The 25,819-nt window shown below is 43.9% G+C and overlaps 1 protein-coding gene and 1 pseudogene across 2 annotated transcripts; both read right to left on the bottom strand.

The window, feature by feature from the left end:
- Window positions 1-565: 565 nt before the first annotated feature.
- LOC149320582 (uncharacterized) lies at window positions 566-9,929 on the bottom strand. 2 transcript variants are annotated; one of them, XM_089503219.1, is made up of 7 exons: window positions 9,847-9,929; window positions 8,796-8,995; window positions 7,390-7,813; window positions 6,619-6,718; window positions 5,822-5,901; window positions 5,499-5,619; window positions 566-4,387 (listed from the first exon to the last, which is right to left on the bottom strand). In XM_089503219.1, the coding sequence occupies exons 3-7, from the start codon at window positions 7,711-7,713 to the stop codon at window positions 2,331-2,333; spliced, it is 2,682 nt and encodes an 893-aa protein (XP_089359345.1). In that variant the 5' UTR covers window positions 7,714-7,813; window positions 8,796-8,995; window positions 9,847-9,929; the 3' UTR covers window positions 566-2,330. The 2 variants fall into 2 exon arrangements, with proteins under 2 accessions (XP_089359345.1, XP_089359335.1); XM_089503209.1 differs by lacking the exon at window positions 8,796-8,995 and having other exon boundaries at window positions 9,847-9,920.
- A 6,882-nt stretch (window positions 9,930-16,811) lies between these two features.
- On the bottom strand, window positions 16,812-21,492 carry LOC149320581 (uncharacterized; annotated as a pseudogene).
- Between the last annotated feature and the right edge of the window lie 4,327 nt (window positions 21,493-25,819).

The following is a 25,819-nucleotide window of genomic DNA, read 5'->3' as shown; positions in this document are numbered from 1 at the left end:
CTCCAATATGGCATCTCTTCAAATATCTAAGCATGACTATCATGTCCCCCGTTAATCTTCCTTTCATTAGGCTAAACATCCCCAGCTCCCTAAGCCTCTCCTCATAGGGCATGGCTTCCAGACCTTCCTCCATTTTGGTTGCCCTCCTCTGGACATGTTCCAGCTTGTCAACATCTTCTTGAATTGAAGTGCTTTGAACGGGATGCAAGTGAGGCTGACCAAAGCAGAATACAGCGATACTATAACGTCCCTTGATCTAGACACTCTACTCCTATTGAGGCAACGAAGAATCATGTTGGCTCTCTTGGTTGCCACATCACACTGTTGACTCACATTCAACTTGTGGTCTACTACAACTCCTAGATCCCATTTACATGAACTGTTATCTAGCAAGGTATCTCCCACCCTATATCTCTGCATTTCATTTTTAACAGAGGCCCAATCTGGAACAGAATGGAGTAGAGCTGGAACAGAATGGCCTCCACAGAATGCTGTGCCCTTTAGGTCAGAAAGTTTGGTATCTCTCTCCTCCATCCCACAATGGCCTTCTTGGCTTACTGGACATTACGAGCACCGTCAGCCCCTCTGTAGCCACACTTTCAGCCATTCACAGCTTGAAAATATTTTAAAAGAAATATTACATAACTACTATCCTGTAATTTGCAATATTGTATGTTATTACTTGGAGTGAAGAGCAATGAACCCCTTTGTACAGTCAGACCTCCATATTCACAGGGGATCTGTTCCAGACCCCACTGCGGATACCAAAATCCGCACCTGTTTGAGACCAATAAAAATTAATGGCAGCATGACATGCGGGCATATACACACGCCACCATTAAGGAAAACGGGCTTGCCATTCATGGATGGTTAAATCTGTGGATAGCAAGTCCACTGATAAGGAGGGTGGACTTTAATTCTTTAGTGTATTTATTGTTTGGCACTTGAATAATTAAGTGAATAGTTTTCCTCAGTTCTACCCAGGTCCAATTAATCCTTTCTTGGCCACCTTTTCCCCCGGCATTTTTGTTTCTGTCCACTCCCTGATTCAATGAGAGACAATGAGTGTCACTCCGATTCAATGAGTGGCTTTGAGGAATATGGTGGGGTACACAACAAAATCCATGCGCTTGTTATGTCTAAACAAAAGTACATTGCACAGAACTTCTTTGCAATGCTTTCCTGTATGTAACATTGCTTATCCACTGCTAGGCATTTGGATAAGCATGTTGGAAGTTTTCCAAATTCATCCCTTCACCAAATTTCCTTTTCTCTTGGTTCCTACCTCTCCTTACTCCACATTCTTCGAGCCAAAATACACAAGTAGCTAAATTCACATTCTTACAGGTGATTTGTATATTATCCAACTGAAATCAGCGGATCGTTCCTCAATAGCTTTTGAAGCTTCAGTACTACATACCAAATTTTAATCAACAAGATGTTTGAAAGGTGACCAAATGGCATCCATGCTGGAGACGATGGTAGAGAGGAGAAAACAGTAGAGATACAGGAGAGACTGTCGTATGAGTTACAATGTGCAGGACAGCCTTCCCCAATCTGACAGTTTCCAGACATGTTGAAGTCCCAATGTCCTCTTGGAAAATTGCATTATTTGTTTTCTAGACCATCTAGAGGAAAAAATTCAGGTGGGGAAGACACCTTTAAAGTACAAAAAGAGTACAGTCAGTCCTCCATGGATTCTTCATCCATGGATTCAACCATCCAGGATCAAAAATACAGTGTGTCCTTGTTTTCCGCTGGGGTTTGGTTTCAGAATCCCCCGTCGATAACAAAATCCGTGGATGCTCAAGTCCCATTAAATATAATGGTGGAGCAAAATTCCCAAATTACAAGCATCTGAATGCTTTTTCACTTCTGTGTGTGTTGCCTGAAGACTAGTGAAGGTTATCTCCTTACAAACTCCATGCAGTTAAATGGCTTCTCTCCTGTGTGAGTTGCTTGATGATGATGATGATGATGCTTTAGACCAGTGATAGCTCTTTCCACTCAGGAGTTATTTAAAGGATTTCACCCGCTGTATGAGTTGCCTGATGACGAGTGAGGTTTGTCTTTCAACTGAAACTCTTTCCACACTTCAAGTATTTAAATGGTTCCCCCGCTCTGTGTGAATTGTTTGATGACCAGTGAGGTCTTTCTTCTGAAAGAAGCTCTTTCCTCATTTATAGTGAGCCCTCCCTATCCTTGGATTATTTATCCATGGATTCAAGCATCCAAGGTTTGAAAATATTTTAAAAATATACAAATTCCAGTAAGCAAACCTTGACTATGGCATTTTACATAAGGAACATCATTTTACTGTGCCATTGTATTTACTGGAACTTGTGTATCCACAGATTTTGGTATCCATGGGGAGTCCCGGAACCAAACCCCAGAGGATACCAAGGGCCCACTGTAAATGGTTTTTCCCCTGTGTGAGCTGCTTGGTGATGAGTGAGGACTTTCTTCTGACAGAAGCTCTTTCCACACTCCACATACTTAAATGGTTTTTCATCAGTGTGAATTGCTTGATGACGAGTGAGGGTTTTCTTGTGACGGAAGCTTTTCCCACACTCCACACAGTTAAATGGTTTCCCTTCTATGTGAGTTGCTTGATGGCGACTGAGATACATCTCTAGACTGAAGCTTTTTCCACACTCCAAACATTTAAATGGCTTCTCTCCTGTATGATTTGCTTGATGACCAGTCAGTTGTATCTTCTGACAGAAGCTCTTTCCACACTCTGTGCACTTAAATGGCTTCTCACCAGTGTGAGTTGCTTGATGACGAGTGAGGGCTTTCTTCTGACAGAAACTCTTTCCACACTCCATGCAGTTAAATGGTTTTTCACCAGTGTGAATTGCTTCATGACAAGTGAGGGCTTTCTTCTGACAGAAGCTCTTTCCACACTCCACACAGTTAAATGGTTTCCCTGCTGTGTGAGTTGCTTGATGACGACTGAGATACATCTTTAGACTGAAGCTTTTTCCACACTCCAAACATTTAAATGGCTTCTCCCCTGTATGAGTTGCTTGATGACCAGTTAGTTGTATCTTCTGACCAAAGCTCTTTCCACATTCTACACACTTAAATGGCTTTACACCAGTGTGAGTTGCTTGATGACGAGTGAGGTGTAATTTTCCACTTAACATCTTCCCACATTCTAGGCATTTAAATGGTTTATCTTTAGTGTGAATTGTCTGATGAGAAGTTAAGTTATTCTTTTGATAGAAACTCTTTCCACACTCCATGCACTTAAATGGCATCTCACCAGTGTGAGTTGCTTGATGATGAGTGAGGCTTTTCTTGTGACGGAAGCTTTTCCCACACTCCACACAGTTAAATGGTTTCCCTGCTGTGTGAGTTGCTTGATGACGACTGAGATACATGTTTAGACTAAAGTTTTTTCCACACTCCAAACATTTAAATGGCTTCTCCCCTGTATGAGTTGCTTGATGACCAGCCAGCTGTGTCTTCTGACCAAAGCTCTTTCCACACTGTACACACTTAAATGGCTTCTCATCAGTGTGAGTCCCCTGATGACGTGTGAGATGTAATTTCCGACTGAACATCTTCCCACATTCTAGGCATTTAAATGGTTTACCTTCAGTGTGAATTGTTTGATGAGAAGTGAATCTATTCTTTTGACTGAAACTCTTTCCACGCTCCATGCACTTAAATGGCTTCTCATCAGTGTGAACTGCTTGATGACGAGTGAGGGATTTCTTCTGACAGAAGCTCTTTCCACACTCCACACAGCTAAATGGTTTCCCTGCTGTGTGAGTTGCTTGATGACGAGTGAGATACATTTTTAGACTAAAGCTTTTTCCACACTCTAAGCATTTAAATGGTTTTTCCCCTGTGTGAATTGCTTGATGACCAGTCAGTTGTAGCTTCTGACAGAAGCTCTTTCCACACTCCATGCACTTAAATGGCTTCTCACCAGTGTGTGTTGCTTGATGACGAGTAAGACGTACCTTTCGACTGAAGCTCTTTCCACACTCCAAGCATTTAAATGGCTTTTTCCTTGTGTAAGTTGCTTGATGACCAGTCAGTTTTCTCCCAGCGTGAGAAGCATGATGATATGTAAGGTGCAACTTCTGACTGAAGCTTTTCCCACACTCCAAGCATCTAAAGGGCTTCTCCCTTGTGTGAGGTAACTGATGGCAAGTGAGGTTTGCCTTCTGACAGAAACCTTTTCTACACTCCAAGCATTTTAATGGCTTCTCTCCTGAATGCATTGATTGAAGAGTAAAACATTTTCCACACTTCAAGCATTTAAAGGGTTTCTTCCCTATGCGAGTTGCTTGATGGCATGTGAGATTTTCCTTCCGAATGAAAGTCTTTCCACAATCCAAGAATTTAAATGGTTTCTCCCCCATCTCAGTTGCTTGACAGCGAGGCAAGTGTGAAAAAAAAGGTTAAAAAGGTTATTAGATTAAAATCCCATCAAACAGTTCAAAACTACACAAACTGCAATATGCATTTTTGTCAAGATAGGAGCCTCAATATACAATTCTTTCTATATTGACTGTTAACTGAAGAAACATTTGTTTTGTCTTTGCTCCAAAAACTATACCTAAAGGGAAAGATTGGAATAAATAATGTCTAAACTAGGGGGGAAATACAGCTGTTTGTTTAGCCTAACTCCCTCCGCACTCCACTGTACTGCTTTTTATTTCTGATAAAAGAAGGGTAAAAGCGCTCTCCTGGAATCTTCCAGGGCAGTAACTCACCTTCTAAACAGGATATACAACCCAGTTGTTTTAAAGCAGATTTAGCAATTCCTAGTTTTGCTTGTTCCTTTGGCCCAAAACCTGCAAAAATTGCCCATGCTTGTTCTAAACATGAATACACTGCAGAAATGACACTTTTGATTTAATTCTAAAGGCACGTTACAATTTTCATCTAATCTTAAATGATGCTGAATATTCCTACAATCACAATTTTAAAGGTTTGGAAACTAAAGTACAGGTGGTATTTAAAAAATAATGACATACAGGTACATAGATCATGATTTTGAGATCTCTCTCTCTCTCAGACACTCACTTCATTTTGATTAAAAGTTATCCCTTCCATTTTGGCTTCTTTTCTCATGATGTTTAATTTCTCTCTGTTGGATGTAGCAGGGGCAGGAGGCAAAACCTCCAGTTTTTACATTGCTTCACAAGAATGACCCCAACAGTTAGGCACTACTAGGAATCTTCTGTCTCAGCAAATAATGTGAAGTTTGTCTGCAGTTGGGTAAAAACTACACACTGCAGCAAGGCTGTGCTTAAATCTATCCCGGACTGATTGAGCTAAACTGATGTAAAGTTGCAAGGATTAATCTATTTGAAAAGGCTTGTCTACGATCCTAGGGCCATTAATCATCAACATTTTTTATCAATGACTCAGACACCAGGGTGGATGGAGCCCTTATCATGTTTGCACATGACATAAAAACTGATTTTAGGACTTGTAAACTGATTTGACCAATGCCAAGAAAGAGGCCACTTTACCTAGAAAGGATAAAATCCTTAAATTCTCCTCCATTACTTCCCGATGAAGTGCCCTCTGGCCTGGATCGAGTAGGGCCCACTCCTCCGCAGCGAAATCCACAGCCACATCTTCAAAGCTCACCTGACAAAAGACACATTGTCTGTAAGCAGAGAATGGAAAATCACTCACATAAGAAAACTAGGCAGTTTGTGACTGCCATCTTTAGAGAGAGCATTAACTGTGGGCATCTCAGATGGAATGAATGGAAAATAGAGAAGTTTGGTCAGGGTCATGTGGAGGTGACATGGTGAACTTTTCCTTTCTAGGCAATCTTGTAGCTTACCTGATCCAGTCTCGCAGAAGCTCTTCTTAGTACAGAAACCTGAAGAGATGAACTAGTGCCTTCTGCCTGTGTTCCATTGTCTGCAAAAAAGAGAAAAGACCACAGAGAGGGTTACTGCCTGTTCTCTCTTAATCAAATCTTTCTCTGTTGGTGCAGCTTTGGCCTGTGTAATGTAATGGTTTGAGTGCTGGACTAGGACTGAGGATTCAAACCTCCACATGGCGACAGAAAACCACTGGGTGCCCATTAGCAAGTCACATGCTTTCAGCCTGAGAGGGAGGGAAAGGCAAACACCCCCACTTTGAACAAATTTTGCCCAGAAAACCCCATGATATGGTCACCTTAGGGTTGCCAGAAATCAGAAATGACTTGAAGGAACCCAGCAATACAGCAAAGGAATATATATGAGAGAATGAATGAAAAAGCCTGGGAAGAACTAAATAGTCACTCAGTATTAACAGACTGGGATGGAGGAGACTGAAATGTGTGTGGTTAGGGAACAGAATTAACTGCCAAGAAATTTCCTTAAGGCAATGTTCAGTGGGCAAGGAATGTTGACTGACTCTTCCCAGGAGGAAAGCAGAAGGTGAGGGGAGAGAAAGAAGAAAGAATGTAGTGTCTTTGGCCTGGATACGAAATGATAACATGGGTGTTCCTCTTTTTTTCCTCTTTAAACACGGAAGGTTCAAAGCAATGGTTAGAACACATAAGCTGTCAGAACTGCAACCCACAAGCCCAGACATTTCTGATTTGCTCAAGAAGTAGTCAGGCAAGCAAAGGATCCCATTAGCCCTTACCAATTGTAACAGATGTCCCATCTCCATCCTGGACTATCATGTTCGTCTCCAAAGGTGGCTTCTCCCACTCACTGGTCTTATGTGCAAAAGAGTCCAGCATCTGAAGAAGTGGCAAGGATTAGAAAAAGGAAAATTCTTGTCCAAAACACACTGCAGAAATAAGCCGCTTCGAGACTGCTCTAACTGCCCTGGCTCAATGCTAGGGAATCCTGGGAACTGTAGTTTTGTGAGACATTGAACCTCCTCTGTCAGAAAGAGCTCTGGGGCCATAATAAACTACAATTCCCAGGATTCCCTAGCATTGAGTCTGGGCAGTTAAAGCAGTCTCAAACTGCATTATTTCTGCAGTATATTTTGGACCTCTGTTTCAGTAAAAAAAGAGTCTGGGTTTTGTTTGTGGTCTTCCATTTCAAGTACTAAACAGGGCTGACCCTGCTTAGCGTATAAGATCAGACAAGATCTGGCATGGCAACCGGAGATGTGAAACGAATTTGGGCGACTTTGTAGACCACAAGCTTAACATGAGATAGCAAGGCAATGAGGAGGCCCAAAAGGTCGATGTAAATAAAAGCTGCAGTAGGAATTTAACTAGATGGCCCTCACAGACCTTTCCAATCATAAGATTCTATGTAAATAACGGGAGAAGACAAGGTCTGGGTGGGGCATCCCCACTTTGACGGCATCCAAAAATGTGGAAAAGTCTTTGGAAATTTTACAATACTCTAAAATCATCATTCCTTGCTTGAAGCCACTGATACCAATCTCTCTCACCTCCTGATTTTCCTGCTTCTTCTCCTCTTCTTGGCTCAGGAGGAAACCTTCTGCCAAAGCCACCGCCTGGGAACTGGTCTCTGGGCAACACTCTCTCACCCAGCTCCCCATCTCTGAGGGAAGGACAGCAAGGAACTGCTCCAGGATCACCAGGTCCAGCATCTCAGCCTTGGTGTGTCGCTCCGGCTTCAGCCACTGACAGCAGAGATTGTGGAGCTGGCTGCAAACCTCCCGAGGACCCAGAGTCTCCTCATAGCAGGACTGCCTGAAATGCTGTTGCTGGACATCTGAACTGAGTGGATCTCCTGTTGTGCTCGTCTCCATAATTCTTTCCCAGAATGCTCCACTCCTTTCAGCTCGAATGGCACACAAAGGTTTTTATAACTCAGGCCCAGCTGATTTTCCATCTGGGCTCCTAGGCTGCCTTCAAAATAATAATTGTTATTATTATTATTTGTACCCTGCCTTTTCCAGGAGACTGAGTCGGCTTACACAGATACACATAATACAGCATAATAATCACTATAAACAAAGTAACATAATTTTAAATCCCCTCTATCCCGTTAAAATGATCCAAAAAACTTATATATAACAAAAACTTACACAATAACATTAAAATCCTTAAAATCAATTAAAACCATTAAGACAGTCATGGCAGGGCTTCATGGGTTACAGTCAGGGCAATCCATAATATTTGGTTCAATCTTATGTACAGTCAGTCAGGAAAGGCCTGTCGTAAAAGATCTGTCTTGACAGCTTTTTTGAAGCTGTCAAGATTTGATATGGTATGACAGATCTCTTCCAAGAGGCCGTTCTATAAATTACTAGCGGCCGATGAGAAGGTCCTCTGGCCAACCTAGTCTTAGTACGTTGCAATAGCTTCTTCCCAGAGGAGCTGAGCGTGTGGAGCAGATTGTAAGGAGGAAGGCATTCCCGCAAATAGGATGGACCCAAGACATGTAGGGCTTTAAAAGGTAATAACCAACACCTTGTTCTGTGCCTGGAAACGAATAGGCAGCCAGTGGAGAGATTTTAAAATAGGTGTTGTGTGGTCACTTCTGGATCGACCAGTGACCTACCTGGCTGCCATATTTTGGTTTAATTGGAGTTTCTGAACTAGGCAGAAGGGGAGCCCCAAGTAAACTGCACTGCGGAAGATGTGAGGTTACTAGCGCATGTGCCACCGTTTTCAGGTCCTCTAACTCCAGGAAGGGTTGCAGCAGGCATATCAGCCAAAGCTGATAACAAGGCCTCCTGGCCGTCACATCTGTCTGAGTTGACAACTGGAGACATGGGTCCAGGAGTACTTCCAAGCTGTGAACACTTCCCTTTAGAGGAAGTGTGACCCTGTCCAGGACCGGTCCTCATATCTCCATACCCAGAGTAGCGTTCCCTACAATGAGTACCTCTGTCTTATCTGGATACAGCTTCAAAAAGGACGATGACATATTGGGCACATCACTTTCTCTCAGCCTCATGGGATGAGCATGGCAAACTCCCTCTGAAGAAGCTTGCCAAGGAAACCCCATGAAGAATGGTTGAAGAAACACTCCCCTCTTCTCTACCAGCTTTTGTCTGAAGGCCAAGACTGACAAAATTACTGGGCCTAGAAAGGAAAAAGGATGATCAAAACCTTGATTTATACCCTGCCTTTCCCCTAAGCTTCAGACTCTAGGCAGTTTACAAATGGCAAACCTGTTGAGCAGAGTTGGTGCGTTTAAACCAGGTTGGTTTAGAATCATGGAGCTGGAACAGACCCCAAAGGCCATCCAGTCCAACCCCATTCTGCCATGCAGGAAATCCCAATCAAAGGATCCCTGACAGATGGCCATCCAGCCTCTGCTTAAAAACCTTCAAGGAGGGACTCCACCACTCTGAGGGAGTGTATTCCACTGTTGAACAGACCTTACTGTCAGGAGGTTCTTCCTAATGTTGAGGTGGAATCTCTTTTCCTGCAGCTTGCATCCGTTGTTCCGGGTCCTGTTCTCTGGAGCAGCAGAAAACAAGCTTGCTCCCTCCTCAATATGACATCCCTTCAAGTATTTAAACAGAGCTATCATATCACCTCTTAACCTTCTCTTCTCCAGGCTAAACATCCCCAGCTCCCTGAGTCGTTCCTCATAAGGCAAGGTTTCCAGACCTTTCACCATTTTAGTTGCCCTCCTTTGGACACAAGGCTCCAGTTTCTCAACGTCCTTTTTGAATTGTGGTGCCCAGAACTGGACACAGTATTCCAGGTGGGGCCTGACCAGAGCAGAATATAGTGGTACTATTACTTCTCTTGATGCAGCCTAAAATCGCATTGGCCTTTTTAGCTGCCGCATCACACTGATGACTCATGCTCAACTTGTGGTCTACTTGGACTCCCAGATCCCTTTCACACGTAGAAGTCTCCTTAAGCCAGGTGTCCCCCATCCTATACCTGTGCCTTTGGTTCTTCCGCCCTCAGTGCAGTACCTTATATTTCTCCCTGTTGAATTTCCTTCCCAAAAGGGCAGCCAGACTGGAGACTAAGAGGCAGCCCTCTCCTGAAGGCCGCTCTAGGAAGACTCCCCGACTCTATAGCAGGAAGGGGCGGGACCGCCTCTCTGGAAAACCCTCCCTTTTCCCCTCTAGGAATCCCTTCTCGTTTGTTTTAACCCATGGTTTCCCAATCTCTGGCCCTCCAGATTTTCCCTTTTTTAAGGACTTCAGCCCCCAGAAGCCTCAGCCCTCTTGGCCCATGATTTGGGATTCTGGGAGCTGAAGTCCACAGACACCTGGAAGCCTAGTTTGAGACTGACTGCCCCTTAACCCTTAGAATTAGAAAACCAAGCAGTAATCTTCTTTCTTCCTCTGGGAAAGTGGGGCAGCTTCCCTCAACTGGAGATGTTGAAGCACAATTCCCCAGCACTGTGATATTTATATTTAATTATTGTCCTACGCATTGTAATATAAATACACTCATCCTTCCCTCCACAATCACAGCTTTGATATTTGCGGATTTGATTATTCACGGATTTGATTAATATGTTCCCTCTAGGAATATCTAGGTCCTCCAGAGCAACTCTATGGTCAACTTTAACTAAAAGGCGCACTGAAGGGCCTAGAGATTCCTAGAAAGAACACTCCACTAGGCCTTTGTAGCTCCTCCAGCACAATTCTATGGTCAATGTCTGGCAGATGTTGACCACAGAGTTGCCCTGGAGGACCTAGAGATTCCTAGAGAGGGGTTCTCTCAGGTTAAAAAAGTACTATTTGCAGTTTTTCCACTTTCATGGGGATCCTGTGCCCCTAATCACAGCAAATGTGGAGGCGGGACAAGTGTATTATGTTCCCCATTAACAGTTCTCAGAAAACACTTGGAAAGATTCAGACATGAATGCCAAAGGAATACAGTTGGAGGAAAGAAATGGCATGAGGCTGTTGCCAAGCAGGCCAATCTGCTGTTTTCAGGGCTGTCTGTCTGAGTAAGGAGAAAGATAGAGAAATCTCTGGAAACTCAACAGTAGTCCAGCTAGGATACAACTGAGGAGCTGGGATTGGGGAGCAACTGAAGGGAGAAAAGGAGGTGTAGCCCAAGACAGTGGCGTCTCTAGGGTTGGTGTCCACTGACTTCCTCCCATTTCACACCAGGTAGAATCCTTAGTAATGCTCTTTTCTACTAATGTTGCTCTAAGTATTTGAAGGGGTGTCACACTGAGGAGGGAGCAAGCTTGTTTTCTGCTGCTCCAGAGAAAAGGACCTGGAGCAATGGATGCAAACTACAGGAAAAGAGATTCCACCTCAACATTAGGAGGAACTTCCTGACCGTAAGGGCTGTTCGACAGTGGAATGCACTCCTTCCTTGGAGTGTAGTGGAGTCTCCCTCCTTGGAGGTCTTTAAACAGAGGCTGGATGGCCATCTGTTGGGGACGCTTTGATTGTGAGTTCCTTCATGGCAGAATGTGGTTGGACTGGATGGCCCTTGGGATCTCTTCCAACTCTATGATTTTATTATTCTACGCATAAATCATAATTCCCATATACCACTGAATGTAATGCTAATAGTTCTGACATAATAATAATAATAATAATAATAATAATAATAATACATTTTATTTATAGACCACTATTCTGCAATGATCATAGCGGTATACAGTAAAAATTGCAATACAATACAAAATATAAGGTGACAGTTAAAGGAGGGAGAAGTCTCGTCCTTCAGGCAGTCCCTGATGTTGCTGGGTCTGCCTGATCGCTTCCTCTGAGGCCAAGATGACAGTTAAGGAGGGAGAGGCCTCTTCCTTCAGGCAGTCCCTGATGTTGCTGGGTCTGCCTGATCACTTCCTCTGAGGCCAAGATGACAGTTAAGGAGGGAGAGGCCTCTTCCTTCAGGCAGTCCCTGATGTTGCTGGGTCTGCCTGATCGCTCCCTCTGAGGCCGAGAGTTATTATTTGCTTTGTATCTTCTTTACTGTTGTAACCCGCCCTGATTCCTTGTGACTGGCTGGGCTATAAATAAATATTATTATTATAAACAACAAGCAAAATTAAAATTATTGCTTCAAATTACAATATCATATGCACAACTCAATTAAAAAAACATTACAGTTTTGAATTTTGAAATTTTAATTTAAAAAAAATTCTGGGACCACTCCTTTCTCCTTCCAGAGCTTCTGCCCCACTCCCACCGCCTCTTAAAGCATTTTAAAGGGAATAGGATGATAATAATAATAAATAATAATAAAATTTATTTATATACCGCTATTCCATAGATCATAGCGGTTCACAACAATAATAAAACCAGTTAAAAACAACAATGTACAACAACAATCACAGTAAAACGTAACATCAACATTTATACAAAAGGCTAAAAGGTGGAATACATCACAATTTCAGGGGAGAAGAATGACAACAAGGTTCATGGGGGGAAAGCCTGGCGGAATAGATAAGTCTCCAAGTTTTTCTTGAATACATCAAGGGAACTGGACATGCGGAGCTCATTGGGGAGAGAGTTCCAGAGTTGAGGAGCTGAAACAGAATATGCCCTCCTCGCAGCAGCATAACGAACATCTAGAACTGTTAGGAGATGTTTCTCTCCCGACCTAAGAGTGCGGGGCGGATTATATGGGGAGAGGCGGTCCTCCAAGTACCCTGGGCCCAAGCCATTTAGGGCTTTATAGGTAATAACCAACACCTTGTATTCGGCCCGGAAGCGAATAGGCAGCCAATGGAGGTCTTTCAAAACCGGTGTTATATGGCTGACCCTGGAACATCCAGTGATCAACCTAGCTGCCATATTCTGCACTAGTTGTAGCTTCCGAGTTTGGTACAAGGGTTGCCCTATGTAAAGCGCATTACAGAAATCTAATCGAGAGGTTACCAGAGCGTGTACAACGGTTTCAAGGTCCCCCTGGTCCAAGAAGGGTCGCAGTTGGCGTATCAGCCGAAGCTGATAACAGGTGCTCCTAACCGTCGCATCCACCTGGGATGTAAGATGAAGCGACGAGTCAAGGAGCACCCCAAAACTGCGAACCGAGTCTTTCATAGGGAGCGTGACCCCATTCAGGACAGGTGGAAAAATTTCCTTACCTGGGCCAGGGGAGCCTATCACCAGTACTTCCGTTTTCTCTGGATTCAGGCTGAGTCTGTTTTCCCTCATCCAGCCCATTACCGACTTCAAGCAGGCATTAAGAGGAGAGATGCCATCCCTAGTTACTGCATCAGTCGGAGACATAGAGAAGATTATTTGGGTGTCATCAGCGTACTGATAACACCGCATCCCATGTCTCCGGATGATCTCTCCCAGCGGCTTCATGTAAATGTTAAACAGCATGGGGGATTGCTCCTTGAGGGACCCCAGATGTAAGGGCCCTCTTATCGGAACGACAGTCCCCCAGCTCCACCATCTGGAATCTACCCGAGAGGTTGGAACGGAACCACTGCAAAGCAGAGCCCCCGATACCTAACTCCCTCAGGCGATCCAGAAGGATACCATGGTCGATGGTATCAAAGGCCGCTGAGATGTCCAAAAGCACTAACAGGGACACGCTTCCCCTGTCCATGCCCAGACGGAGATCATCAACTAAGGCGACCATGGCAGTCTCAACTCCATAGCCCGCCCGGAACCCGGTTTGAAATGGGTCCAGATAATCAGTTTCATCCAGGACTCCCTGAAGCTGAAAGGCGACTGCCCTCTCGATCACCTTCCCTAAAAATGGCAGCAGCGAGACAGGCCGATAATTATTCCGAATTAGGGGGTCAAGGGAGGGCTTTTTTAATAAAGGTTTTACTATGGCCGTCTTCAATGTAGATGGAAATTGCCCATCCCTGAAAGACGTATTAATAATACAGTGTAACATGTTAGTCACAACCGTTCCCCCTTGAGCTGTCAGCCATGAAGGACAGGGATCGAGAGAGCAAGTCGTCTTCCTGACACTTCACAGAATCCTGTCCACATCCTCGGTACAAACAGACTCAAAGTGATCCAGTTTAACCGAGTCCATGGAAGCTCTGGACACCTCTACTCTAGATTCTGAACTAATGCTGGCATCAAGATCAGCCCTTATCCGAGAGATTATATCCGCAAAGAAGTTGTTAAATTCGTCACAGCAGGCTTTTGTTGGTTCCAAAATAGGGTTCAGGGCAGGGGGTAGCTGAGTAAGCTCCCTCACTACCCTGAACAGCTCTGCTGGACGGGACTCTGCAGATGCGATACGTGCAGAGAAGAAAGAATGCTTCGCTGCACCTATCGCCACTCCATAGGCCTTCAATTGAGACTCTAGGAGCGTCTTGTCGGATAAGCGCTGGTGTTTCCGCCAGCGGCGCTCTAGTCGTTGCAGAGCCCGCTTCCACAACCTGAGATCTTCCGTATACCAAGGTTGTTTTTTGGGAGCAGGCCTGAAAGGACGCTTGGGAGCGATGCTGTGTATAGCCCCAGAGAGGTGAGTATCCCAGATGTTAGCCAGGGCTTCAACAGCGTCACCGTCAGTTCCAACCATAAACCCCTCTAAGGCTTCTTGGAACCTGTTAGGTTCCATCAGCCTGCGAGGGTGGACCATCCGAATAGGTCCGCCACCCCCGGGAGGAATCCGGGTAGAAGCCTTGATACCTGTCTCGACCAGAAAATGATCTGTCCATGACAAGGGAGAGATTTTAGTAACCTCTGCCCACGGAGTATCCAAATCCGAATGGATGAATGCCACAGAATGTTTCTACCAAAATGTAGGTGAGGAGCAGTGGTGTCACCCCCCCCCCTTTTAGGGTGTCACCCGGTGCGGTCCATACACACACACCTCGCACCTCTGCAGGGATGCTCTGGCCCAAGAACCAGCCCTCCATCACTCCTCTATGGCCCTAACATTAAATTATTATCAAAAGGGTCATTTTAGGTAAGCAGTACAGAGGGGGCCCTCCAGCTCAACAGTAGCCACACCACATTTGACCATCCAGTGAGGGAAGTTGAAAGCACTTAGCTGGAACAATAATCCCATCACAGAAGAGTGATAGAGAAAAACCAAACCTACAGCTTGTTTGCATAGTCCAGACAATGGAAGTTGCCTTCCAGAATTGGGACACACACCCTTTATCTAGGGACAATCGTGCCAACTGTCTGGTCATTACCACAGATTGCACCTTTTCTTCTCTCCTGGGCAAACAGGTTAAGCCCATTGATTCTTAAAACCCTGCCCTTAGGAGTCATTTCTGAGTATAAATATGGGTGCCCAGGCACCAGCAATTTAGTCTACTTTGAAGCTGAATTCCTGTCCAATTGAGTCTCCCTCCTTGGAGGTCTTCAAACAGAGGCTGGATGGCCATCTGTCGGGGATGCTTTGATCTGGATTTCCTGCATGGCAGGGGGTTGGACTGGATGGCCCTTGCGGTCTCTTCCAACTCTATGATTCTATGATTCAACTCGGCAACACAGTAACAAACAAAACAAAACAAACAAGCTTCATTTATATACCGCTTCATACTGCCTAAGCAGTGTCTAAGCGGTTTACAACTGTAAGCTAATTTGCCCCCAACAGTCTGGGTACTCATTTTAGCCACCTCTGAAGGATGCAAGCCTGAGTCAAGCTTGAGCCTTTTTTCTGGTCTTGAACTCGCAACCTTCTGGTTTTGAGTGAGTGGCTGCAGTACAGGCCTTTAACCATTGTGCCACCAGGGCTCCAGCCACCCCACATGCCTCAGCAGCTAATGAGCCATCTTCATCCTGGTTTCTCCATAATCAGAGCTACACTTAAGGATCAATATAGTTTTGCCTATTTGCAACCATGCAGCTTGCTATTGCCTTTCCTATGTTCGTTCTTAGGTGGGGGAGAGAGTGTGCTTGTGTCTGCATTGATTTTTCTTTTAAATAAAACTGTACTAATTTGGAAACTGCCTCTAGAGTTCTCTGGGTTTGGAACCGTTAGACATAGGCAAGGTCCCTGCAGCCTTCTTGCTGTTCCTATTAAGCTAAATCTAATTTCCTCATTGGATACAATTTGTGGGTGCCCCTACAGGACCCTCCCACAAATTAGGTTACAGAGGCCTGGTCTGCAACATAATGAGGTTGAACAGTGATTCCTTTGTATGGCCCTCAAGAAACCATGGAGAATGTTGCATCCTTTAGGTCAGAAAGTTTGGTGTCTTTCTTCAACACTCCCATTAGCCTGTTTGGCTTTCTGGACATTGTAAGTACAGTCAGCCCCTCTGTATCTGTAGATTCAACCATTCATAGTTTGATTTTTTAAAAAAAATCTGAAGACCAAACCTCGATTTTGCCATTTAGATGAGAGACATCATTTTATTAAGACATTGTAAACAATGGGAACTGAGGCGGGTTACAGACCACCCATTTGGGGCGGTCTGCACCCGCCCCTTTCCCCGGTGTATTGGGGCCTCAGTGGTTAGACCGGCAGCTGCTGAGACCCCGATCCACCGCTTTCCGGGCTGCGGGGAAGCGGCAAAAGGCCACTTCCCCGCAGCCTGGAAAGGGGTGTCCTTGGGGCTTCAAGCCCATTTAGATGAGAGACATCATTTTATTAAGACATTGTAAACAATGGGAACTGAGGCGGGTTACAGACCACCCATTTGGGGCGGTCTGCACCCGCCCCTTTCCCCGGTGTATTGGGGCCTCAGTGGTTAGACCGGCAGCTGCTGAGACCCCGATCCACCGCTTTCCGGGCTGCGGGGAAGCGGCAAAAGGCCACTTCCCCGCAGCCTGGAAAGGGGTGTCCTTGGGGCTTCAAGCCCCAAGGACACCCCGCGGCAGCAGGGAGGAGAAGAAAGGGGCCGCTTGGCCCCTTTCTCCTTTGGTCCGCTGGGCACAGCCGTGTGAAGGCTGCACCCAGCGGTGCAAACCAGGAAGGAGCTCCAAAACGGGCACCCTTTCCGCGACCCCAATACGTCACAACCGCACCGCCTCGTTTGGAGGCGGCGCGGTTGTGACGTATTGGTGGCGGCGGCCGTGCGGAATGGCTGCTGCCATTTTGTGCGCGCACAGCGCGCACTAGGGTTAGGGCAGTGCGGAAGCACCGCCCTGCCTTAACCGTAGTACGCGCTGTGCGCGTACTTTCCTGCCTGTCTGTAACGGGCCTTGGCCACCTTTCCCTCTTGTTTCTGTCCACTCCCGGATTCAATGAGGGACGTTGAGTGTCACTCCGATCCAATAAGTGGCTTTGAGGAATTTGATGGGATACAGCCCTCCTCATGCCTAAACAAAAGTAAATTCCACAGAACCGCTTTACAATGCTTTGCTTATGTACCATTGCTTATCCACTGCTAGGCATTTGGGTAAGCATACTGGAAGTTTTGCATACTCATGCATCACCACATTTCCATTACTCTTAATTCCCATCTCTCTTTTCACTCTGATTCCCCATAGTCATAAAGCAAAGATATAAAATTAAAATACTTATGGGGATCTGTATGTTATCCAACTGAAATCAGTGGATCATTCCTCAATAGCCTTTTAAAATTCGGTACTACATACTAACTTTGAACAAAGAAGATATCTGAAGTATGAGTAAATGGAACTCATGCTGGAGAGCATGACAGGGAGGACAAAACAGGGGACAGATACAAATAGTTCACAAAAACCAGTTTGAACAGACTGTAATGTTTTCAGACATGTTGAAGTCCCAATATCCCCTCGGAAAATTGCATTATTTGTTTTCTAGACCATCTAGAGTAAAAAAAATGAGGTTGAGGAAGACACCTTTAAAGAACAAAAAGAGCACAGTTCATCATCTGTTCCTATGAATTCCTTATCCATTGTTTGAAAATAAAAATTCCAAAATGCAAATCTTGATTTTGGCAATTTAAATAAGGGAGACCATTTTACTTTGCCATTGTATTTAATGGGACTTGAGCAGCCATGGATTTTGGTATCCACAGGGGATGTCCTGGTACCAATTCCCAGCGGATACCAAGGTACACTGTACCCAGTGTAAGTGGGAATAACCTAACTCCCCCATTCTGAAGGATTAACATTATCAAGTTAATTTTCAACCAGAACATTTCAAACTCAGGAACCAACACCAGCTGGTCTGCACTACTGGTCTGCATATTCTGTTGGGAGTTTAACATGAGGATTAATGGCTCCCACAGTCAGCTCTGGTAATTGTTAATAATTCACTTCCTTCTCCTAAACCTAAGCACACAGAATCACTGCAAAAACATTCCATTAACCTTATAACATACAAAAAATGCTCCGAATATTGAACAGATACAGTGCAGCCTAAACTAGATCAAATTCTCACTGATATATTTCAAGGAAACAACAAAAAATGTATTCTTTAACCCTGAATGTATAATTTTAAAGAGCTCTCGGATATATGCTCTACTATTTATATATTGTCAGCATGACAACAAATATATCTCAATAATCACTACACATCAACTGATAGGAAAAACATGAAAGAGCCTTTTGCTCTCAGCATGAAGTATTTTCAGTTAGGCTTTATTAGATATTTTATCAAAGGAAACATGTCCATTTTAAGAGAGGGAGGTTCGTAATTCCAATAAAATCAAAATGACTCTTATTCTGAACTCTGTCTTAGATTTCTCTTTGACAGAGATCCAGGCACTCTGATGTAAAACAAGGGAGGTTGTCTTTCTGCATCTCTTCCTTAGTGTTGAGGAATTAAATAAATAACTGTTCCCTTGCCTAAGTCACTTGATGAAAAGTGAAATGACTCTCCTCATAGAAGTTATTTTCACATGAATAATTCCAATGATTTTTCCCTTGGATGTGTTCCTAGATGGTAAGTGAGGGGTAACTTCAATAGCTCTTTTCACACAACAAGCATTTAAATGGTTTCTCCCCTGTGTGCGTTGCTTGATGAAGAAGGAGGTATTTATTAACGTGGAAGCTTTGTCCACTTTGCAAACAATTGAAACTCCCCTTGTGTGAGTTACTTGTTAAAGAGTGAGACTTTCCTTCCAACTGAAACATGTCTCCCACTCCAACCATCTGAATAGTTTTCTGTCTGTGTGTGAGTTGCCTGATGATGAGTGAGAGTTATCTCCTGACAGAAGCTCTTTCCACACTCCACACAGCTAAATGGTTTCTCCCATATGGGCTGATTTATGAAAAGTGAGAATATCTTTAGACGGAAACTCTTTACACACTGAAGTCATTTAAAGGGTTTCTCCCCTGTGTGAGCTGCCTGATGACGAGTGAGACGTATCTTTTGACAGAAGCTCTTTCCACACTCTAAGCATTTAAATGGCTTTTCCCCTGTGTGATTTGCTTGATGACCAGTCAGTTGTATCTTTTGACAGAAGCTCTTTCCACACTCCATGCACTTAAATGGCTTTTCACCAGCGTGAGTTGCCTGAGGACGACTGAGGTGTAATTTCCGACTAAAGCTTTTCCCACACTCTAGGCATTTAAATTGATTATTTTCAGTGTGAATTGTTTCATGCAAAGAGAAACTTTCCTTTCGACTGAAGCTCTTTCCACACTCCAAGCATTTAAACGGTTTATCTCTAGTGTGAATTGTTTGATGAGAAATGGAGCTTTTCTTTTGCCAGAAACGTTCCACACTCCAGGAATTTAAATGGGTATTCTCCAGTGTGAATTACTTGATGAGAACTGAGGTTTGCCTTCCGGCTGAAACTTTTTCCACACTCCAGACATTTGAATGGTTTATCTCCCGTGTGAATTGTTTGATGAGAAGTAAAGCTTTTCTGTTCACTGAAACATTTCCCACACTCCAAGCACTTAAATGCTTTTTCACGCGCATGAGTTGTCTGATGACGAGCAAGGTATTTCTTAAGACTGAAACATTTTTCACACTGCAAGCATTTAAAAGGCTTCTCCCCAGTGTGAATTACTTGATGATGAATGAAGCTTTTCTTCCAAGTGAAACACTTTCCACATTCCAAGCATTTAAATGATTTACTTTTTGTGTGAACGGCAACATGTGTAGTGAGCTGAGTTTTGTGATGAAAACTCTTTTCACACTCAAGACATTTAAATGGTTTCTCCTTCTTGTGAGTTGTTTGATGATAACTGAGACTATTCTTCCAAATGAAGCTCTTTCCACACTCCAAGCATTTGAATGGTTTCTCCCCTGTGTGAGCTGCTTGATGACCAACTAGTTCTGTCTTTCGACAGAAGCTCTTCCCACACTCTGAACATCTAAACGGTTTTTCCTTTCCATGAGTTCCTAGATGATATGTGAGGTGTATCTTCTTTCTAAAATCTTTCCCACACTCCAAGCATTTAAATGGTTTCTCCCCTGTGTGAGTTAACTGATGGCAAGTGAGGTTTGCCTTCTGACAGAAACCCTTTCCACACTCCAAGCATTTAAATGGCTTCTCTCCTGAATGAATTGATTGATGACGAGTGAAACTCCTCCTCTGATTAAAACTTTTGCCACACTCCAAGCGTTTAAAGGGTTTCTCCCTAGCATGAATTCCTGAATGATAGGTGAAATGTATCTTCTGAATGAAGCTCTTTCCACACTCCAAGCATTTAAATGGTTTCTCCCTGGTGTGAGCTGCTTGATGATGGTAAGTGAGGCTTGTCTTCCAAATGAAACCTTTTCCACACTCCAAGCATTTAAACAGTTTCTCCCCTGTATGAGTCCCTTGATGACAAGCCCGATCTTCTGCCTAAAAGCTTTCCCACACTCCAAGCACTTAAATGGTTTCTCCCCTGTGTGAATTGCTTGATGACAAGTGAGGTTTATCTTCTCTTGGAAATTCCTGACTTATGGCAACCCTAGCTATGATTCCACTTTAATTGCCTTGGCTGCATCCTATGGAAACCTGAGATATGTAGTTTGGAGAGGCCACAGGACAGCTCTCTGGTTGAAACTCTATTTGTGTATTTACATGTTCAAGTCACCAGTTAACTTATGGCAACTCCAAGTATTTCATAGGGTTTTCTTAGAAAAGAAATACTCAGAGGTGGTTTTCTAGTTCCTTCCTCTGAAAAAGAGTCTCCAGCACCTGGTATTTATTGGTGGTCTTCCATTGAAGTATCAACCAAGACTGACCCTCATTTGTTTCCAAGTTCAGATGGGATCTGGCTTAGCAACAGTAGACGCGAAAAGGATCTGGGCATCTTTACAGGGCACAAGCTTAACATGAGACAACAGAGCAATCAGGAGGCTAAAAAGCTCTACAGTAGGAATTTAAGTAGATAGCTCTTGCAGGCCTGTACAATTCTATGCAAATAATGGGAGAGGAGAAAGTCTGGGTGAGCCATCCATATTTTGTTGACCTCTAGCAAATATTGAAAAGTCTTCAGGAATTTTACAATATTCAAAATAATCATTCCTGGCGCCTTGAAACTACCAAGATGAATCTCTCTCACCTGCTGCTTTTCCTGCTGCTTCTGCTCCTCTGCCTGGCTCAGGAGGAAGCCTTTGGCCAGGGCCACCGCCTGGGAACTGGTCTCTGCCCCACATTCCTTGACCCAGCTGGCCACCTCTGGGGGAAGGACGGCCAGGAACTGCTCCAGGAGCACCAGGTCCAGCATCTCAGCCTTGGTGTGTTGCTCTGGCTTCAGCCACAGACAGCACAGAGTGTGGAGTTGGCTGCAAGCCTCCCGAGGACCCAGAGTCTCCTCGTAGCAGGACTGCCTGAAAAGCTGTTGCTGGACATCTGAACTGAGAAAATCTCCTGCTGGGCTCTTGCCCATAGTTCTTACCCAGAATGCTCCACTCCTTCCAGCCCCAACTGCACATCAGGTTTTGTCTAACTCAGTCCCAGCTGATTTGTGCTTTTCCATCTCAGCTCTGTGCTCCTAGGCTGCTGAAGAAACGCCTCCCTCTTCCATCAGCTTTTGTCTGAAGGGCAAGCGCCTAGAAAGAAATTGAGATACTTTGTCAATGAGCTCCTATGACTCTTTGGTGGCAGGATGGCATTTTGCCATTTTGAACTGGCAGCTGATTCTTGATCTGTATAGAAGAGAAACACCAAGACTCAGGATCCCTTCACAGACCATAATCTTCATGCAGAATGCTTTCTGTTCCTCAGTTCCTAAGACTCCCTTCGGCTCTTCCTTTTCCCTATAGAATCCTAATCTTATCACTGCATAATTCTCCTTACCCTTTTACAATTTAAAAGGAAATATCAGACATGCCCATATGGAAACAACCAAGACACACATATATTAACACAACTTAACATTCATAATTTAAAATTCAACATTTAAAGATGCTCTGGGTAGGCTTCCCCAGCCTTTCTCCTTCCCAAAAGGGGGGCCACCCTGGAGACTCAGAATTAAACAACCCTCTCTAGGAAGACTCACCCAACTCTATAGGCGGAAGGGGCGGGACCTCCTCGCCGGAAGTAAACCCCATCTGTCCTCTCTAGGAATCCCATCTCGTTGGTCTTAACCTTTTTTTATAAAACCTTGCCCGTATCTATAGCAGTAAAGGACAGAAACGCCTCTTTCCTCTCTAGGACTTCCATCTCGTTCGTTTTAACCCTTAGGAAACCAAGCAGCAGCCTCTCCCTCCAGAGACCTCACAATTTTTTTCTTTTGGACTTCAGCCCCCAGAAGCCTCAGCTATCATGGCCAATGGCCTAGGATTCTGGGAGCTGGAGTCCAAAAAAAAAGCCCTAGAACAGTGGTCCCCAAACTGTGTCCTTTAAGACCTTTTGGACTTCAACTCCCAGAAGCCTCAGCCATGTTGGCCAATAGTCTGGGATTCTGGGAGCTGAAGTCCAAAATCCCTTAAACAGCACAGTTTGGGGCCCACTGCCCTAGAAAGCCATTGGGAGTCCCTGGTTTTCACCCTTATATTTATTGTTTCTTTAAATTAATGTTAATTTATATAGTGCCATAAATTTGTGCTTTACAGGCACCATCCAAAACAGCATATAACCTGCCAATGGGGTAAACTAGAACTCATATCTTACAAAAGAACAACCCTAAAATAAAACTGATGTGTATAGTGATGGTATAGTGGTTTTAGTGTTGGACTAGGACTCCATGAAAGCAAGATTCGAATCCTCATCTCAGCCTTGGAAACCCATTTGCCTTAGGGGTGCCACGTCCTGGAAATGAAATGAAAGTGCCCAATAACACAATGAGTATGCACTAGAGGAGTTGACTGAAAAGGCCTTTACAGGGAAAACATCCGGCTAGAAAATCAAGTGATTCTATGTAAATACAGAAATACGCACACACACACACACACACACACACACACACACACACTTCTGGGGTGTTCAGCAAGTGCTGGCAACCAACCACATATTCTTTATTTGAACTTTCACCAAATGAAATATCTCAGTGTTTTTATAGAATCATAGATTTAGAAGAGACCACACGCCATCCAGTCCAACCCAATTTTGCCATGCAGGAACTCAATCAAATCCCCTCTGACAAATGCCCATCTAGCCTCTGTTTAAAGACCTGCGAAGGAGGAGACTCCAACACTCTCCGAAGTAGCCTCTTCCACTGCCAAACAGCCCTTACTGTCAGGAAGTTCCTCCTAATGTTGAACTGGAATCTCTTTACCTGTAGCTTGACTCCAGTGTTCAGGGCCCTACTCTGAACATGACATCTCTTCAAAGACCTAAACAGGACTATCATATCACCTTTCAACTGTCCCTTCTGCAGGCTAAACATACCCAGGTCCCTAAGGGGTCGTTCACACTACTCTATAGACCGAATTTCAAACCGGATTATAAGTGGGTAGTTCTCACTGGTGCCAGTTTTTGCACACCCAGATCTGGATTTTGTACACCGGAACTGGGGCAAATCCCTCTCAGTGCAGATTTTCCGATATGGGGTTTTTTCCCCATTTCTTTTCAGAAAACCCGGTTCTTCCATGGTGCTGACAAATGGGATCTTGTTCCCAGTCATGATCGGGTCATTTAGGGGGAGGGATTAAGGTCTCAAATCAACCAAATAATGCTGAAGTTGTACTGTACTGTCCAAAGACTATACAATAAAAAGTAGACCTCAGATCCTGAGGTCTCTGGAAAGGCAGTCCTCAGTCTCAAATATCACAGCAATCCCTCCAAAGACAACTGCCTTTGATGAGAAACTTGATGGTGAAGGTTGGAGTCCATTGGGATCTTGTGGCTCGCTTCCACAGACTGTGGAAAAGGAGTTGAGAAATTGGTGACTACTCTGCATCTTGTAAGATTCGTTTGTGGGAATTTACACATACCCTTCAGCCACTGAGGAAGAGTATTGGCTGAAACGCATTTGGCAGGATATAATGGTGGATTGTGAACCACAAGATACCAAAGGATTCCATCCTTCCCCATCAAGTTTCTCATCACAGTTGTCTTCAGAAGGATTGTTGTGATATTTGAGACTGATGATTGTTTACTCAGCCCTCCGACCTTTGCAGTTTTATTTGCAGATTTGATTAATACGCTTTCTCTAGGAATCTCTAGGTCCTCCATAATTTTACCAAGTGCAGATGCATATCATCCAAGTGCAATGGGCCACTCAAATGACATTTTTTTTTTGGGGGGGGGGGGTCAGGCTATGAGGCTGTGTTCTAGAAGAGTTTATTCCTGATGTTTCGCCAGCAGCTGTGGCTGGCATCTTCTTCAAATGACATTGTTTACCTCCATTTTAAGATCTTTCTTTCCTGGGGCAAAGGAAATGGGCCTACACAAGGCTCTTGGGGCAGTGGGTTACCTGGCCGAACTGGGAATTGAACCCTGGTTTCCAGAGTCATAATCCAACATTCAAACCACAACGCCACACTGGCTCTATGACAATCTGAACTAATAAAGGGAATGTCCATCTGCATATCTGTCTCCAACAAAGCTCCAAGACCATGGAAACTACTCACCTCTCACCCTTGGCATATATTAAGAGGTATTTTAGGAGCATATGCCTTGGACGATTTTTTTTTTACCATGGATCAATTCATTTTATTTAAAATCTGTACTGTGCCATCTTCATAGATGACAGACTTCCTTACCAGGAGACAGGAAAGTGCAGATGGCCATGGCATTATTACTTTTGCTGTGCCACAAAACATAAGGTCTGACCTACTACTGGGTGACTACTAAAAAGATACAATTAAACAAAGCCTCATGTGACCCAAAATAACATACAGTGGTAGCAGATGTGATCACATCTTCTAAACATCATCATATAGAGCAGGTATGTTAGCAGGAAAGATACATATACATGTTGTTGTTGTTGTGTGCCTTCAGGTAAAAGTACTATGAGTTTGCTTATGAACAATTATAAAAGAGAAAATATACTATAACTTCAAACCAGTGAAGACACTAACTTAAAAGTAATACCCCACAGTTGTAACAAGTGACATGGTGATGAAATCTTAAATTAATTCTGAAATCAGGTAAGATCTTAGAAATAATGAGTTAATCACTCAAGGAGCTTATTTCCTTCCCCACTGCCATTCCCTTCTCCTTTTGTGTCATGTCTTCCTAGACTGTAAACCTGAGGGCAGGGAACTGTCAAATTAACAATCTGTTAACCATTCTGAGAGTCTTTGTGGTTGAAGAGCAGGGTATAAATACTCTAAATATATAAAAATCCATCAGTGATACCTTTATTGGCAACCGAAATGCACAATATATTTATTGCAAGCTTTCGAAAGTATATTGTGCATTTTGGTTGGCCAATAAAGGTATCACTGATGGATTTTTGTTTGTGTTTGTTAAATGGCCAACATAGGTACCCCTACATGTTTTCTAAATAAATAAATAAATAAATAAATAAAAATAAACTCATTGGACTTTTCTCTTAACATGGCTTAACTCGCTCATGGATTAAGAGTGAAGTTAATCCTACCATTAGATTGTTTTGATTATTTCAGAATTTAAGGATTTGTTAGGGTGGATGGCTCTTCCTTTGGTAGATTAAGTAACATTCAAAGGCCCACTATGGGAAAGGAACACAGCTGCTGCATCATGCCTGCCCTTGTAAGTTGGGAGAGAGAAGATTCTCAACTGAAGAGCTGAGATTGAAAGAAGTATAAGGAAGGATGGCTCCAGATCAGGAACAGAATGGGGCAGGA

Source organism: Sceloporus occidentalis, unplaced genomic scaffold (genome assembly GCF_023333645.1).
Source record: "Sceloporus occidentalis isolate IW3139 unplaced genomic scaffold, rSceOcc1.0.p SCAF_1, whole genome shotgun sequence".
NCBI lineage: Eukaryota > Metazoa > Chordata > Lepidosauria > Squamata > Phrynosomatidae > Sceloporus > Sceloporus occidentalis.
Note: the sequence above shows the minus strand (reverse complement) of the source record. Positions and strands in the feature narration are given on the sequence as shown.

Bases quoted from the DNA above. Each gene is read 5' to 3' on its own strand.
- LOC149320582 (XM_089503219.1), bottom strand. From the start codon at position 7,713: ATGGAGACGAGCACAACAGGAGATCCACTCAGTTCAGATGTCCAGCAA. The intron at 6,719-7,389 runs GTGAGAGAGATT...CCACTTCTTCAG, and splicing joins AGAAGCAGGAAAATCAGGAG to ATGCTGGACTCTTTTGCACA. The intron at 5,620-5,821 runs GTAAGCTACAAG...GTCTTTTGTCAG, and splicing joins CTTCTGCGAGACTGGATCAG to GTGAGCTTTGAAGATGTGGC.